General features: G+C 39.4%; 1 protein-coding gene across 3 annotated transcripts in view; it reads right to left on the bottom strand.

Annotated features, from left to right (window-relative positions):
* Nucleotides 1-14,997, bottom strand: part of ZFYVE16 (zinc finger FYVE-type containing 16) — a 55,326-nt gene extending 40,329 nt beyond the window's left edge. For 2 of the 3 annotated variants that reach the window (XM_014857014.3, XM_044777928.2), the window contains exons 1-2: nt 14,317-14,997; nt 623-731 (exon numbers count right to left, since the gene is read on the bottom strand). In XM_014857014.3, coding sequence (XP_014712500.3) covers nt 623-692 — 70 coding nt within the window. In that variant the 5' untranslated portion in view covers nt 693-731; nt 14,317-14,997. Of the gene's footprint in view, nt 1-622; nt 732-11,272; nt 11,396-14,316 lie in introns of all 3 variants that reach the window. The other variant, XM_044777926.2, reaches the window with a different exon arrangement.
* Nucleotides 14,998-15,374: the final 377 nt, after the last annotated feature.

Genomic DNA, 15,374 nt, shown 5'->3' on the forward strand with positions numbered 1-15,374 from the left:
GATGCCGCCTCAGCATGGCTTGATGAGTGGTGCCACGTCTGTGCCCAGGATCAGAACCAGTGAAACCCTGGGCGGCCAAAGCGGAGCGTGCAAACTTAACCACTTGGCCATGGGGTCGGCACCAGGGGTTTCTACTTTTGAATGTAGATGTCATAAAGTGATAGAAATTCCACTCAAAATAACTCATTTGTACTCTAAAATCCAGACTAAGGAAGAGCTGAAAAACAATCTAACGTCTTCATTCTGCCCTCTAGCTTCCTAGTCTTCATTCTGAGATGAGGGAAATATCATCTCTCATAATAATGAAATAGCAATTTACGTAGAGCTTTCAAGTTGCTTTTAGCTGGCTCATATGTTGGTTTTGGGTTTTCTTTTAGCTAAATTTGTATGTGGAGAGAAACTTCTGGTTTCCTTACTTTCATTTCTATCTATTGGTTCTATTCAGCATAAGAAAAGACTAATATGCTATAATGAAATAAGTGAAATTTTTTTTTTTTTTTTTTACAGAAGATAACTATGTGACCAAAATTGAAACCAAATTTTGCTAAACTCTATTACTGAGATAACCGAATTACAGACATTTTAAAAAGCCATTAGTAACAAACACAAAAAACCAACAAACCTGGATTCTGTTCAAAATCATCAAGGAGTTTGTCCAAGTCACTGACTGCTGCTTTAAAATAACTGTCCATCCTACTTGTAGACTTATTCAGAATTTAATTCTTGTATGCCTAGAAAATAAAAAATATGATAGCTCATTTAATTCTCTAACATATAAATATTATGCCATCTAATGCATGCCAAGAAACAGAGAATAGACACAAATAAAAGTTAAGAGTACTGCTTTGAGGAATTTACAATTTAGTTGGGAAAACTCTCTCTGTATATACAAAAACGACATGAAAACCAACTTTAATGACATAATATGCATATATAAATCACTGTAAATTTTAAAACACATCTAAATAACTTGGTCAAAGAAGTCATAACTGAAAGCTAAAAACTGTTATAAGTACCATATATCAAATAATATAAAATATACTACATACAAATAAAAATAACTGCATATAAAAACTGTGGGATTCAGCAAAAGTCTTCAACAGATGCTTAGAGCCTTAGATGCTCATACTAGGAAAGAAGAAAGACTGAAAATGAATAAGCTAAGAGCAGAAATTAAAGTAGTAGAAAACAAGCATACAAGAGAGAGGTACAAGAAAACTGAAAATTAGTTTTATGAATAAAGTAAATGAACCTCTGATCTGCGGCAGGAATTCCACCAAATGAGCCTGAGACACCTTGAAGGAATCTATCAATGACTAATGAGATAATACCAAAAGGACACAGGAGTCAAATTAAAGGGGCTCCCACTAGCTTAAACGGGACAGCTGAACATCAAATGAATAAAGACTACAAAGGACTGAACCAAATCAAATAGATAAAAACCAAGAGATCACAACAATACCAACATGAAAACAAAAACACTACTCATTGGAGGATTGCCAGGGCACTAACCCATTACTCTGAAAGTTGATACACTAAGGGAAAAAACCCAAGAATTTATCCTGCTCATTATTTACAAAACATACTTTAGGATAACAAAATAGTTGCTGACAGCAAGTTCTTTAGATAAGAATTCCAGATAATAAATGCAGAAGAATTTTAAAATTCATTTAAAATTTTAAAAATATCTCTTCATAGTCCCTAATGCAATAAATGGACCAGGTAGTGGCTATCAATGGATGTTAAAACTGTTAGATGAAAGGTTGGAGGGGAACTTTATAACAGTGGGATCAGGCCAACACATGTGAATCCAGTGATCAATTTCACCAACAAATGTGGAAGAACCAAATATTATATGCCTCATGTGGAAGATACAGCATCACGTATAATGCATTCCCACCTAAAAAAAAATTGAACATGAATCTAATCAAGCTTTTAGAACCATCTACCTGTTTACAGGAAATTCCAACATAGAGGGACAAGTTAAATGATATCAAAAGAAAGCAATCAGCTAAATCCAGAAGGTGGAATACTCTACAACAACTTTCTTCAAACTGTCTATGGTGAATGACCTTTTTTTCTTTAAACTTACAATCTGTTGCAAACTGTTACTTTTTTAAAAACTTACTTTTGTAAAAAACAAAATACAAATTTTGCAACAATACAAACAAAAAGATGTACGTTATTAAGCACGTTTGAATGGTTGCCTGAAGTGAGGAACAAGACTGGGAAATGAGAGATAGACAACAACAAAAGAGAGGGCTTGACAGGACCACTTATGATAGTCACCATGAACTAAGGACACTAAAGGTCCAGAAAAAATACGGGCTACTTTAAAGATGGATTAAAAAGATTAGAGCTTAAAAGAAAACGGAATGAACTGGAAGACCCATCTGAAGAAATTACCTAAAATGCAGCCAGCTCACTGAAATGAGGAAGAGGAAAATGGGAAAAAGAAGTTACGGGACAAGGACAACAGATTGAGAACACAGCCTCCTAAAGAGAACAGAGAGCATGGAACAAGTATGTTTGAAAAGATAATACTAGGAATTCTTCCAGAATTGATGAAAAACACAACTCAACAACTCACAACTCAACAGTAACCCATTATACCAAGCAGTATAAATAAAGAGAAATCCACAGTTAGACACTCTATAATGAAACTTTCGAACTCCAAAGATAGAACAGCCAAAGAGAAAACATGACCTTTAAAGGAACAATAATTTTACTAAACATTTAAGGAAGAAATGATATCAATTCTCCACAATCTCTTCTAGAAAAAAGAAACAGAGAGAACACTTCCTAACTCAATCTGTAAGACCATTTGGCATTACTCTAACGCTAAAACGAGATAAAGACATTACAAGAAAAGAAAACTAGAGACCAACACTGCTCATGAACAGACATAAAAATCCTCAACAAAATATTAGCACATCGAACCCAACACTGTACAAAAAGAATTATACCAACAACCAAGTGAGATTTATCTAGTTATGCAAGGCTGGTTCAACATTTGAAAATTAATCAAGGTAGTCCACCACATCAACAGACTGAAGTAGAATTATCATATAATCACATCAATTGATGCAAAAAAAAAAAAAAAAAGGCTTTCACAAAACCCAACACCTACTCATGATAAAAACTCTGAGCAAACTACAAGGAGAGGGGAACTTCTTCAATTTGATGAAGGATATCTACAAAATACCCACAGCTAACATTATATGTTATCCTTGATGAGGAGAAACTGGATGCCTTTCCCCCAAAGGCTGGGATCAAGGAAAGGATGTCTCTTCTCACTGCTCCTATTCAACACAGTACTGAAACCCTCACTAGTGCAACAAAAAAAGAAAAGGCAGACAGTTTGGAAAGGAAGAAATAAAACTGTCTCTAACGAAGACATGATTTTCAATGTAGAAAATCCCCCAAAACTGACCCCAAAAGATGGAAGAGTATAGCAAGGATGCAGGTTACAAGGTTAACATACAAAAGTCAAATGCATTCCTATATATGAGCAAGGAACAATGGGAATTTGGAATTTTAAAAAATATATATATATTTTTAAGATTTTATTTTTCCTTTTTCTCCCAAAGTGCCCCGGTACATAGTTCTGTATTTTTTAGTTGTGGGTCCTTCTAGTTGTGGCATGTGGGATGCTGCCTTAGCATGGCCTGATGAGTGGTGCCATGTCCACACCCAGGATTTGAACCAGTGAAACCTCGGGCCACCGAAGCAGAGTGCACAAACTCAACCACTTGGCCATGGGGCCGGTCCCCATAGTTGTGTATTTTTAGTTGTGAGTCCTTCTAGTTGTGGCATGTGGGACGCCACCTCAGCATAGCTTGATGAGTGGTGCCATGTCCACACCCAGGATTTGAACCAGTGAAACCCTGGGCCACCGAAGCAGAGTGCACAAACTCAACCACTTGGCCATGGGGCCGGCCCCCATAGTTGTGTATTTTTAGTTGTGAGTCCTTCTAGTTGTGGCATGTGGGACGCCACCTCAGCATAGCTTGATGAGCGGTACCATGTCCATGCCCAGGATTCGAACTGGAGAAACCCTGGGCCGCCGAAGCAGAGCACGTGACCTTAACCACTTGGCCACGGGGCCGGCCCCTAAAAGAATACATTTTCAATAGTACCTCAAGAAAGGAAATATTTAGGTATAAATCTAACAAAATATACACAGGACCTATATGTGGAAAACTACAAAATTCTGATGAAAAAAATCAAAGATCTAAATAAATGGAGATATATTCCATGTTCATGGATAGGCACACTCAATATTGTTAAGATGTCAATTCTTCCCAACCTTATCTCTAGATTTAATGCAATTCCAATCAAAATCGCAGCAAACTATTTTGTAGGACTCAGGAAACTGATTCTAAAGTGTATATGGAAAGGCAAAGGACCTAAAACAGCCAATAGGGTACTGAAAAACAAGAACAAATTTAGAGGATTCACATTCTCTGATTTTAAGACTCACAACAGGGCTACAGTAGTCAAGGCAATGTAGTAGTACTGGCAAAAGAACAGACATACAGATCAACTGAACAGAACAGCAAGACTAGAAATAGACCCACACAAATACAGGCAACTTATCTTTGACAAAGGAGCAAAAGCAATTCAAAGGAGAAAGGACAGTGTTTTCAAGAAGTGTGCTGAGAAAACTGGACATCTCTATGCAAAAATATGAACCTAGATACAGACCTTACACCTTACATAAGAATGTATAAGATAACAGACCTAAACGTAAAATTCAATATCATAAAACTTCTCGAAGAAAACATAAGTGAAAATCTACATAACCTTGGGTTTAGTGATGAGTTTTTAAATACAACACCAATGGCATGATACATGAAAGAAAACAATTGATAAGTTGGACCTTATTAAAATTAAAAACATCTGCTCTGAAAAAGACACTGTTAAGAGAATGAGAAGACAAGCTACAGACTGGGAGATAATAATTGCCAAAACATATATCTGATAAAGGACTTGTATCCAAAATCTACAAAGAACTCTTAAAATTCAACAATTAGAAAACAAGGGGCCGGCCCTGTGGCAGAGAGATTAAGTTCGCGTGCTCTGCTTCGGCAGCCCAGGGTTTCACAGGTTCTGATCCTGGGCGTGGACATGGCACCGCTCATTAGGACACACTGAGGTGGCGTCCCACATGCCACAACTAGAAGAACCCACAACTAAAATATACAACTATGTACTGGGGGTATTTGGGGAGAAAAAATAGAAAAAAAAAGAAGATGATGATTAGCAACAGCTGTTAGCGCAGGTGCCAATTAAAAAAAAAAATCCAATTCTAAAAATGGGCAAAAGTTCTGAACAGATACAATAAGACGACACAGAGTTAGCAAATAGGCATATGATAAAATGCTCAACATCATTTGTCTTTAGGAACTGCAGATTAAAACAACGAGATACCATTTCACATCTATTACAACGTCTGTGATCCAAAAAATTGACAAAACCAAATGCTGCGAGGATGCTAAATAGCAGGAACTCTCATTTATTGCTGGTGGGAATGCAAAACAGTACAGCCACTTTGGAAGACAGTTTGGCAGTCTCTTACAAAACTAAACATAGTCTTACCATATGATCCAGTGATTATATTACTAGGTATTTACCCAAATGATTTAAAGATTTATGTCTACACAAGAACTTAGATATAAATGTTTACAGCAGCTTTATTCATAACTTCCAAAATCTGGAAGCCTCCAAGACATCTTTCAGTAAGCGAATGGATAAATAAACTGTGGTACATCCATGCAACGGAACATTATTCAGTGAAATAAAGAAATGAGCTATCAAGCCACAAAAAGATATAGACGAATCTTAAATGCATACTGCTAAGTGAAAGAAGTCAGTCTAAAAAAATCTACATACTGTATGATTCTAACTATATGACATTCTGGAAAAGGTAAAACTTCAGAGACAGTAAACACATCAATGTCAGTGGTTTCGGTGGGGGAGGGTTAAACAGGTAAAGCACAGTGAATTTTTTAGGGTGTTGAAACTATTCTGTATGATACTATAATGCTGAATACAAGATTAAGCATTTGTCAGTACCCACAGAACTTTACAGCACAAAGAATAAACCTCAATGCATGCAAATTTAAAAAAATTACTTAGAAGGTTGGGGGATCTCAGAATGGAATGCAGAATGTGACAAAAAAGACTAAATGTATTACAAAAGTATAAAATAACACTACTGAAGGAGGTGGAGAAATAAAGTGCTACCTTTGGAAATGAGTGGAGTCTGTAAGAGTAAAGGCAAAAAGAACACAACCTTTTTCTCTAGTTGATAAAGTTGTTTCCCACGGGGGTATGGGTTAACAATCCCAGACCATCATACACATACACTGGAATTGACATTAAGTAAACGTATGGCTGATATGGGAGCCAGATTTCTCACTGTTGGAGGGGAAGGATAGAGGTAGGAAGGGTAGGAAGCTAGAACGATCTATGTGATAATGGATTTGAGTTGGAGACAGTATAAACTCATGTTTACCTTAAAATGGGCACAGATGGTCACACATCTGTGCAAATTTATCTGAAATATTTATAGATGTTAGCATAAACACATATATCTCTTGCTCTGTCAAGCTGAGAGGGCCTAGAAGCAAGGAATCCCAGTGGCAACAAGCACACTTTAGCATCCAGATCCTGGTTTCTCCAAAAAAAGGAACCAAGGCTCCTTGGAGAAATGGCTGATTTTGAGATTAGGGCAGGAGAAATATATAAGCTCCAAGATGAACATGGAGCCTCTTGTAATGCCAGAAAGTAAGAAAGTGCGCACGCACACGCACGCACACACACACACACACACACGGTGAAGGAGATATGTCAAAGGGATACAAGAACCAACTGAAAGAGCTCCCAAAGATCAAGCTGCAACAATTTGAACAATAAAATAAATAAAGTAATACTGGATTATAACCCAAAACATAAAAAATCTGAGTTCCTACTGAGACAAATAAGTGATTAAATAAATAAATAGAGAACAAGACAAATCTCCTATGCAGAAAATTCCAAATAATTTATTTAGATACTTTGCTCTCAAGGAAGTGGAAGATAACTCTCCACTTCTTAAGTGTGTGCTGCACATAGTGATTTTCCTCTAAAGAGTACAGTATGGAAAGGGAGAAAAAGGAAAATAACTTCACAGTGGAAACCTGACAAACACTACCTCAAGCCAGGGGATCAAGGTTAACATCAACAGTGGTAAGTCATGTTGATAGTACGTAGCCTTGATAAGCTGTGATGAGAATGGCACTTTATCTCTGTTGTCTTCCTCCCAAAACACATTATTACCCCAATCTAATCATGAGAAAAACATCAACAAATCCCAATTCACATTCTACAAAATAGGTGACCAGTAATCTTCAAAACTGTCAAGAGGATCAAAAACAAAGAACGTCTGAGAAACTGTCACAAGCAAGAGAAGAGTGAGGAGAAAAGACTACTCAGTATAATGTGATATCCTGGATGGGAGAGTAGAACAGAAAAAGCATCTTAGGGAAAAACTGAGGAAATATGAATACAGTATGGACTTTAGTCAATAATAATGTATCAATATTGGTTCATGAACTGTGACAAATGTACCATATTAATGTAAGATGTAATAATAGGGAAACTGTGTGTGGGGTATATGGGAATGCCCTGTACTATCTTCGCAATAATTCTGTAAATCTAAAACTGTTTTAAAAAAGATTTTAAAAAATGAAATCAAGGCATTGGAAAATAAACCTGAGAAAATATCCTAGAAAGTAGAACAAAAAGAAAGGGAAAGGAAAACAGGAGAAAAGATTAGAAAACTAGAGAGTCAATCTAATGAGGTCCAATACTCAAATAACAAGAAGTCCAGAAAGAGTGAGCAGGGGGAAAGAAGGAAGACGTTGTCAAATAAAATACCTTAGAACTGAAGGATATGGTCTCCAAGTGGAAAGGGCCCATTTAGGGCCCAACAGAATGAATGAAAAACTCTTACCAAGCCACATCACTGTGAATTTCAGAATACCTGAGTGGTTTAAGGGAACATCGCCCCATTTCAGATTGCAATCCACATACCCCATCCTTCCTTCCCCCAACACTCCTGACCTCTCCATCCCACCCTGCTCTCCTTTTTCTCTTTTCTAAAGCATTTATTTACTTGAAGACCCTCTAACATTTTGTATAATGTATTTATTACATTTGTTGTTTACCATCTGGAACAACTCTCTCCAACAAATTGAAGCTCCAGGAGGAAAGGGATCTTGAAATTTTGTTCACCCATATATTCAAAGTATCTTGGCCAGTGCCTGCCACATAAAACATGCTTAATACATATTTTGTGAATAAATATAAAAGTTTCTGGAGAACTAACAGATCACATACAAAGGACTGATTATCAAATTTAGTATAGACTTTTCAATAGCAACACTAGAAGCAAGAAAACAATGGCACCATACCTCGAAAATTCTAAAAGTAAATTATTTACAACCTATAATTCCATACTCAGTTAAGCTGACAATCAAGCGTGAGAGTAGAACAAAAAAACATGTTTAGACATGAAGAACCCCCAAATTTGCCTCCCATTCAGTCTTTCTCAGGAAGCTATTAGATGTATTCTACCAACATGAGGGAGACACCAAGAAAAAAGGAAGACCTGAAATCCTGGAAACAGGCTATCCAACACAGGGGAGAGACAAATGGAATTCACAGATGATGGTGAAATGACACTCCAGGAAGACAGCTCGTAGGGTGACAAACCATTACAGGAAAGATATTGCAAGACAAACACATTATCTGACGGGTTTCAACCTACCAAAAGGAGATTTGCATATCTTGTCTGAAGGGTTGTTAATAAATAAAAGATATATTAGGGCCGGCTTGGTGGCGCAGCAGTTAAGTGCACACGTTCCGCTTCGGCAGCCCAGGGTTCACCAGTTTGGATCCCGGGTGCGGACATGTCACCGCTTGCCAAGATATGTTGTAGTAGGCATCTCACATATAAAGTAGAGGAAGATGGGCACGGATATTAGCTCAGGGCCAGTCTTCCTCAGCAAAAAGAGGAGGATTGGCAGCAGATATTAGCTCAGGGGTCATCTTCCTCAAAAAAAAAATAAAGGATATATTAAAAAGATATAAAACATACATTTATAAAGATATAAGAAAGATAGATAGGGGCTGGCCTGGTGGCCGACTGGTTACGCTCGCGTGCTCTGCTTTGGCAGCCCAGGGTTTCGCCGGTTTGGATCCTGGGCATGGACACGGCACCGTTCATTAGGCTATGCTGAGGCGGCATCCCACACGCCACAACTAGAAGGACCCACAACTAAAAATATACAACTATGTACCAGGGGGGCTTTGGGAGAAAAAGGAAAAATAAAATCTTTAAAAAAAAAAAAAAAGATAGATAGATAAAAGAACTAAGATAAGCTTTAACCCTAGGAAAAACAAAAAATTATATAAGAATGGAAATATCGCAATATCCTACCTGGCTCAGGTATACACAGAATTTACATAGTAAAATGATGTAAACAGTAATGAGTTAACTAAAAATTAACAAATAACTAATGTGCGAATATAGGGGAGGGGTGAAGAGCAGTCTTTAAAGGTGGAGGCTGGTGTAACAAATCTAAGCTCTCATCTTCTTTAATAGGAAATTGGCAGATAATATTTAAAACTGTGGTAGGATGGGGGTAGGGAGAGGAGATAGCTGTTTAAGTAAGCATGTTATTTAAAAACCTAGAGGTGAAAAAGTTGAACAGTCATTGACTCTGGAGCAGCTTTCTCAAGAAGGGTTCTGTGAGAGAATTAAGCCTTAATGCCCTAAGGCATCCACTTTATGTAATGAATTAACTTCTCTCCTATGCATCTAAAGTGTTACCAGATATAAACCATGCTCAGGGGAACTGAGAAAATAGTTAATCGAATTGGTTCCTGTTTTGTGCTTCCGATAAGGAATGCCAATTGGGAAAGGCTGCTTTGACGGAGTGGGATTCAGAGGAGGGAAGGACCAGGGCAGAGGACTGCTGTGTTTCCTTCTAAGTCTTGTAGTATTATTTGACTCTTTAAATTTTGTACAGGTATCCCTTTGATAAACATAAACATTATATTAAAAAAGTAAGAGCAAAAAGTAGTAATGGAATTTGAATACAGAACATACAAAAAAAACAAAGCACAGGAACTGAAAGGTCTAGAAATGGTTTCTCATTGGAAAAAGCCAGAGAATCTTTCTAAAAAATTGTGGAATTCATTAAATAATATTTATTTACAGAGTATCTCTATCTGTATAGCAATGTACTACTAAGCATTATGTTATCTGAGGAACCTAAAAAGATATATAAAAGGTAAAATAATTAAATAACATAATCCAAAAATTTGTAAAAGGTAGGACAATGCAAATACTGTGCATCAAAACCTTTTAACATGAAATCTTAAGCTGCACATAACATCCCATTTCAATTAACCAAGATGTACTTATTATGCCAGTAATCTACCAAGTATAGTAGAAGACACAAAAGATATATAAGATATATTCCCTATTGCAAAGAAGTTAATCTACATGTACACATGATAACCTCTTTTAGGTTATATTTTTACTCACTTGGCCATTTACGTACTCTTAGATCTACAAACAAATATCTGCAATATTTACAAAAGATAGTTTTGAAAAATTTCTTCATGATTTAAAAAAAAAAAAACTGGCATGGGCCTGCCCAGTGGCGTAGCAGTTGAGTTCACGTGCTCCACTTTGGTGGCCTGGGATTCGACAGTTCGGATCCCAGGCGTGGACCTACGCACTGCTGTCAAGCCATGCCGTGGCAGGCATCCCACATATAAAGTAGAGGAAGATGGGCAGGGATGTTAGCTCAGGACCAATCTTCCTCAGCAAAAGGAGAAGGATTGGTGGCAAATGTTAGCTCAGGGCTAATCTTCCTCAAAAAAACAAACAAAAAAACCTGGCAGCAACATGGAAGATTAACCAGAAAATCAACAAAACCAACAGTAAGGAGACTCCTAAAGTGGTTAAGGTGAGAGATGATGAAGGCCTGAACTGAGACAGTGCAGGGCAGACGGAAAGCAAATCAATATAAAAACGGCTAAAGAATAAGAACTTCTGGAGAGTGAAAGCAAGGCAGAAAGCTAAGATTACTGCCAGGTTCCCATCATGGGTGAACTGGGTGGACAGTGGTACCACTGACCATGACAGGCCATACAAGGAGCAGCAGGACTGAGGGAAAACACGAGTTCATGTTTGGGCTGTTGTTTGAAGTACCTTGAGAACATCCTGGAGGAGATGTCCACTAGGCAGCTGAATATAAGGATCTGGAATGCAGGAGAGAAGTCTGAGAGAAAGATTGAGAATTGGCAGCACATGGCTGTTAATGGATGCGATCACCTAGGAAGAGAGTATAGAAGAGGACAAGAGCCTGACATCAGACAACCAAAGATCAGAATTAGTGCTCCTAAAGCCACTCGGGATCAAACTTTGCCCAGAGTTACATGCAGTTGTATAGAAAAATATCCAATAAATAATGTTAAAAGATAAACAAATTGTAAAACTGCATGCATAATACAAACCCATTTTTACAAATAAGTTGTAAAAAAAAAAAAAAAATAGTATTAGCAAAGGCATGAGAAAAAAACCATAGAGGAGCAAACACCAAACTGTTAATAATCGGGGTTGGCCCCGTGGCCCAGTGGTTAAGTTTGCGCGCTCTGCTGCAGGCAGCCCAGTGTTTCGTTGGTTCGAATCCTGGGCGCGGACATGGCACTGCTCATCAAACCACGCTGAGGCGGCGTCCCACATGCCACAACTAGAAGGATATACAACTATGTACTGGGGGGCTTTGGGGAAAAAAAGGAAAAAAACAAAATCTTAAAAAAAAAAACTGTTAATAATGGTATCTATCTGAGATTATGTGAGCCCTTCACATCTACATTGTGTCTCTACAGTATTTTACTTTTTATTTTTTTAATTAAAATGTACTATTTTGTGGAGAGAAAAAAAGAAAGATAAATTTGTTCCTTTCCTAAAAAATTATAGCATGTATTCTTATAACATAAAAAAGATAAAAATCTGTTAGAAGAACATTTGGACACTGGACTGTAAATGGGCAAATACTATGAGCAGACAACCAGTATGATTATAAAAAAATGTTCAATGCACAATCTGCACAAAGTAACGTGAATTAGAACACACACCACTTGTTGCCTACTAAATCAGAACATAATTTTTTAATAATAAAAGTACTCGATGTTGGTAAGGGTGTGATAAAGAGCATCTCGGACACTTCTGACAGGAAGTAAACTGGTACACTCTCTCAGGAAAAAATGTGACAATATATATCAATAGCTTCAAAAAGATTCCAAACATTTGATCTAACAATTCTCTTTTTAGAAATTTAAGAAAATAATCCAAAACACCTGAAAATATGCAAACTATTTTGCCAAATCATTAATTGAAATAATCTAAACACCAACATTAGGACACAGAGAAAATTATTTAGGCATCAAAAGGAATGTTTATGTCTATCAAAAAATTTTTTTTTTTTAAGTACATACTCTGAACTAGTAATTCCACTTCTAGCGAAACACTAGCACTGGTACACAAGGACACATCACAAAGAACTTTCAGTGTTGTAATGTCTGTAACAGTGTAAAAACTGCAAAGAACCTAACAGCTCATCAATACCAGAAAGATTTACCAGCTTTCTCAAACTGTGTTCTGAGGACCCCTGGAAGACCCGAAAGAGGTTCTTACCACGTCTGTGAGGTCCTTCCTTTTCCAAATACCTATCTGTGCAAAGCTGGATTTTCTTAATATGCTTCAGCCTAAACAAAATAACACACAGCTTGAAGGGAAACGCAAATGAGAATCCAGCTGTCTTCTATAAAGACAGACGCTAAAGTGATCCGCCAAAATGTAAAACAATGCCACCCTTCTGGCTAAATTTTTAAAGAAAATGGTTATCTTTCAAAAATATTATTTAATTCAATATACGATGGGTTTATTTTTAATGAACAAATTAAAATTCTAAAATTTTCTGAGTTGTAATTTCTCAAAAGGTAAATATACTGCATTTGAAAACAAAAACTCTTTTAGTCTATTTTTAAGTGTGTAAAGGAACTCACTGGGTTAAATAAACTGTGATACCATCATATTATGTAACATGATTGGGGATGATAAATGAGAATTTAGCTTTATCTGTAATGTAACTTTCAAAAGATATTTTGCTCATGTATTGCCTATGTAATCAAAAATCAAAGTTATGTTTATGAAATTTTTCAAAAACATGGGAAAAGGCTTAAAATATAATTTCAAGCTACAAAAGCAGGCAATCCAACTGTACATAAAATCTTGTCATCTTAATTAAGAAAACGCCATGGAAAAAAAGACTCGGAGGTCAAAATATTAACCGTGGTTGATTATCTTTCAATGGGGGAATTACAGTTATTTTTCCTTATTCTTTATCATATTAAAAAATTTTTTTGATACGAAGCAGACAGTTTAATATCCAGGGGAGAAAAAAAAGGAAGAAATCAGGTGAAAAATTATATATAATTCTACTGGGTCAAACTATTAAACTTCTGCCAATTCAAAAGACAACAGCTCAAAACAATAAATGAAGGAACCTAATTCGACCAACAAATTGCCTATTTTGTTAAGGGAAAAAGATTAACTTATTCAAATTTCTGGGCTGGTTTCCATACGCGTCAAACGAACAAGAACCTCTCAGACTAGAATATAATAATTTGCAATCACGGTAGTACAAATAAGTTAATAGTAAAAAGTGAGGTCATCTTTTAGAATTCTGCAAAGGTACCTAAGAATAGGTAGCGGGAAGCAACGCTAGCGCATTTTCTGGTCTAAAACGATGAGAAAACGCATCGGTGCGAGAACGGGCTGAGCGAGAGCGCGGGCGGCGAGGACACACGCGTCCGGCAGGCCGAGTCCCGTCGGCGCAGTGGCCACCCTCGGCAGGCGCGACAGTCCCCTCCCCGGGCGCGCCAGGCCGCCCCCTCCACTCGCCGCGGCCCGGGGGGCGCTCCCCCGGCGGCGCCGAGCACTCCGGGCGGCCCGAGGGGTGGGACCCGGCAAACAGCCGCCGAGATTGCCCTCCCGAGGGGACGCGGGGTTTGAGGGTCGTGATCCCCCGGCCAGCTCAGGGGGCTCGGGAAAGGCACGGGTCAGGGACCCCGGAGAAGGCGGAGGGCCAGACCCGGCGCCCAGGTCGGCTGGTCCGGCGCCGCCCCGCCCCCTCCGCGAGGGCAATAGGGCTGAGGAGAGGCCAGATGCCTCTTACGGGGGGCTCTTACCTCCCCGCACCCCTGCGAAGCTCTCTGGGCACTCCACGCGACGACGCGCTGAAGAGCGACGAGCGACCCCAGCCGGGAGTCCCGGGAGTGCGCGACGGCGGCTCCGGGTTTGTTTTGCCCCCGGCCCTGGGGCGAGCCGCCGGCGCAGGCGCACAGGAGGCTTTCCTTCGGCGCACACGCCCCCTCCCTCCGCGTTCGCGGCCTCCCCGTCCCGAGGCGCCTGCGCGCAGCGAATCCGGGTCTGAGCCGGGGCCGCCGCGCTTCTCTCCGGAAGTGCCTGAGAAGGGTCTGCGTTGACCGGGAAGCCCGAGTTCGGCCTTAGATCGGACTCGGTTGCCCGCTAGACGCCCTGGAGCTGCGGCGGCGTCCGGCTTCCGTTGCCCTTCGCTGACCTAGACGCATCTCCCCCCGCCCCAGCTGCCTGCGCCCGCGGAGCCGGTGGGGCTCCTGCTTGTACCGGACACACCCGCCTGCCTGCTGGGCAGCTGACCCGGCCTGCTCCCCGCCTGCTGCCCTCCCCGAAAACCTTTTACTTTCGACTGGTTATGCAACCCGTCTCTCTCCCCCGGCAGCAACCAAAAGGCTCCCAACCCGTCCCCGAGCTTCAAGGCCTCCAGCTGCCTGGCCGTTCCCAACCGCGGGCCCCTTCCCTCCCGTGCTTCAGTTCTGCTTTTCTAAACTGGCCGCAGGGACAGCTGCCGCCTCTGTCTGCAAACAAGAGCCAGCTGATCTGAGGGAGAAATAAAATGTCCCTCATGTGATGGCTGTTTGTGCTTGTTGAACTTTGCTATTTTTACCACAAGTTTCCTATAACGTTAAAGGAGGGAAGAAGAGACATGAGAGTGGGATCAGCGTATCATGACAGACTAGGGGGAAGAATCCATCGGTTGCCGAAGGTTTTACCAGCTCAAAATTCATGCTGGTCTTTGGAAACTTTCAAGAGTTATAATATCTCAGGAGTAGTTTAGTCACGTGATTTGTGGTGAAAGATTTGAGAAGCAGTATTCAAATCCTAAATCCGCGATTTAAAACTAGTTTGTGCTCTTTCAAAGATTTTT

The sequence above is a fragment of the Equus asinus genome, chromosome 9 (assembly GCF_041296235.1).
Source record: "Equus asinus isolate D_3611 breed Donkey chromosome 9, EquAss-T2T_v2, whole genome shotgun sequence".
Classification (NCBI taxonomy): Eukaryota; Metazoa; Chordata; class Mammalia; order Perissodactyla; family Equidae; genus Equus; species Equus asinus.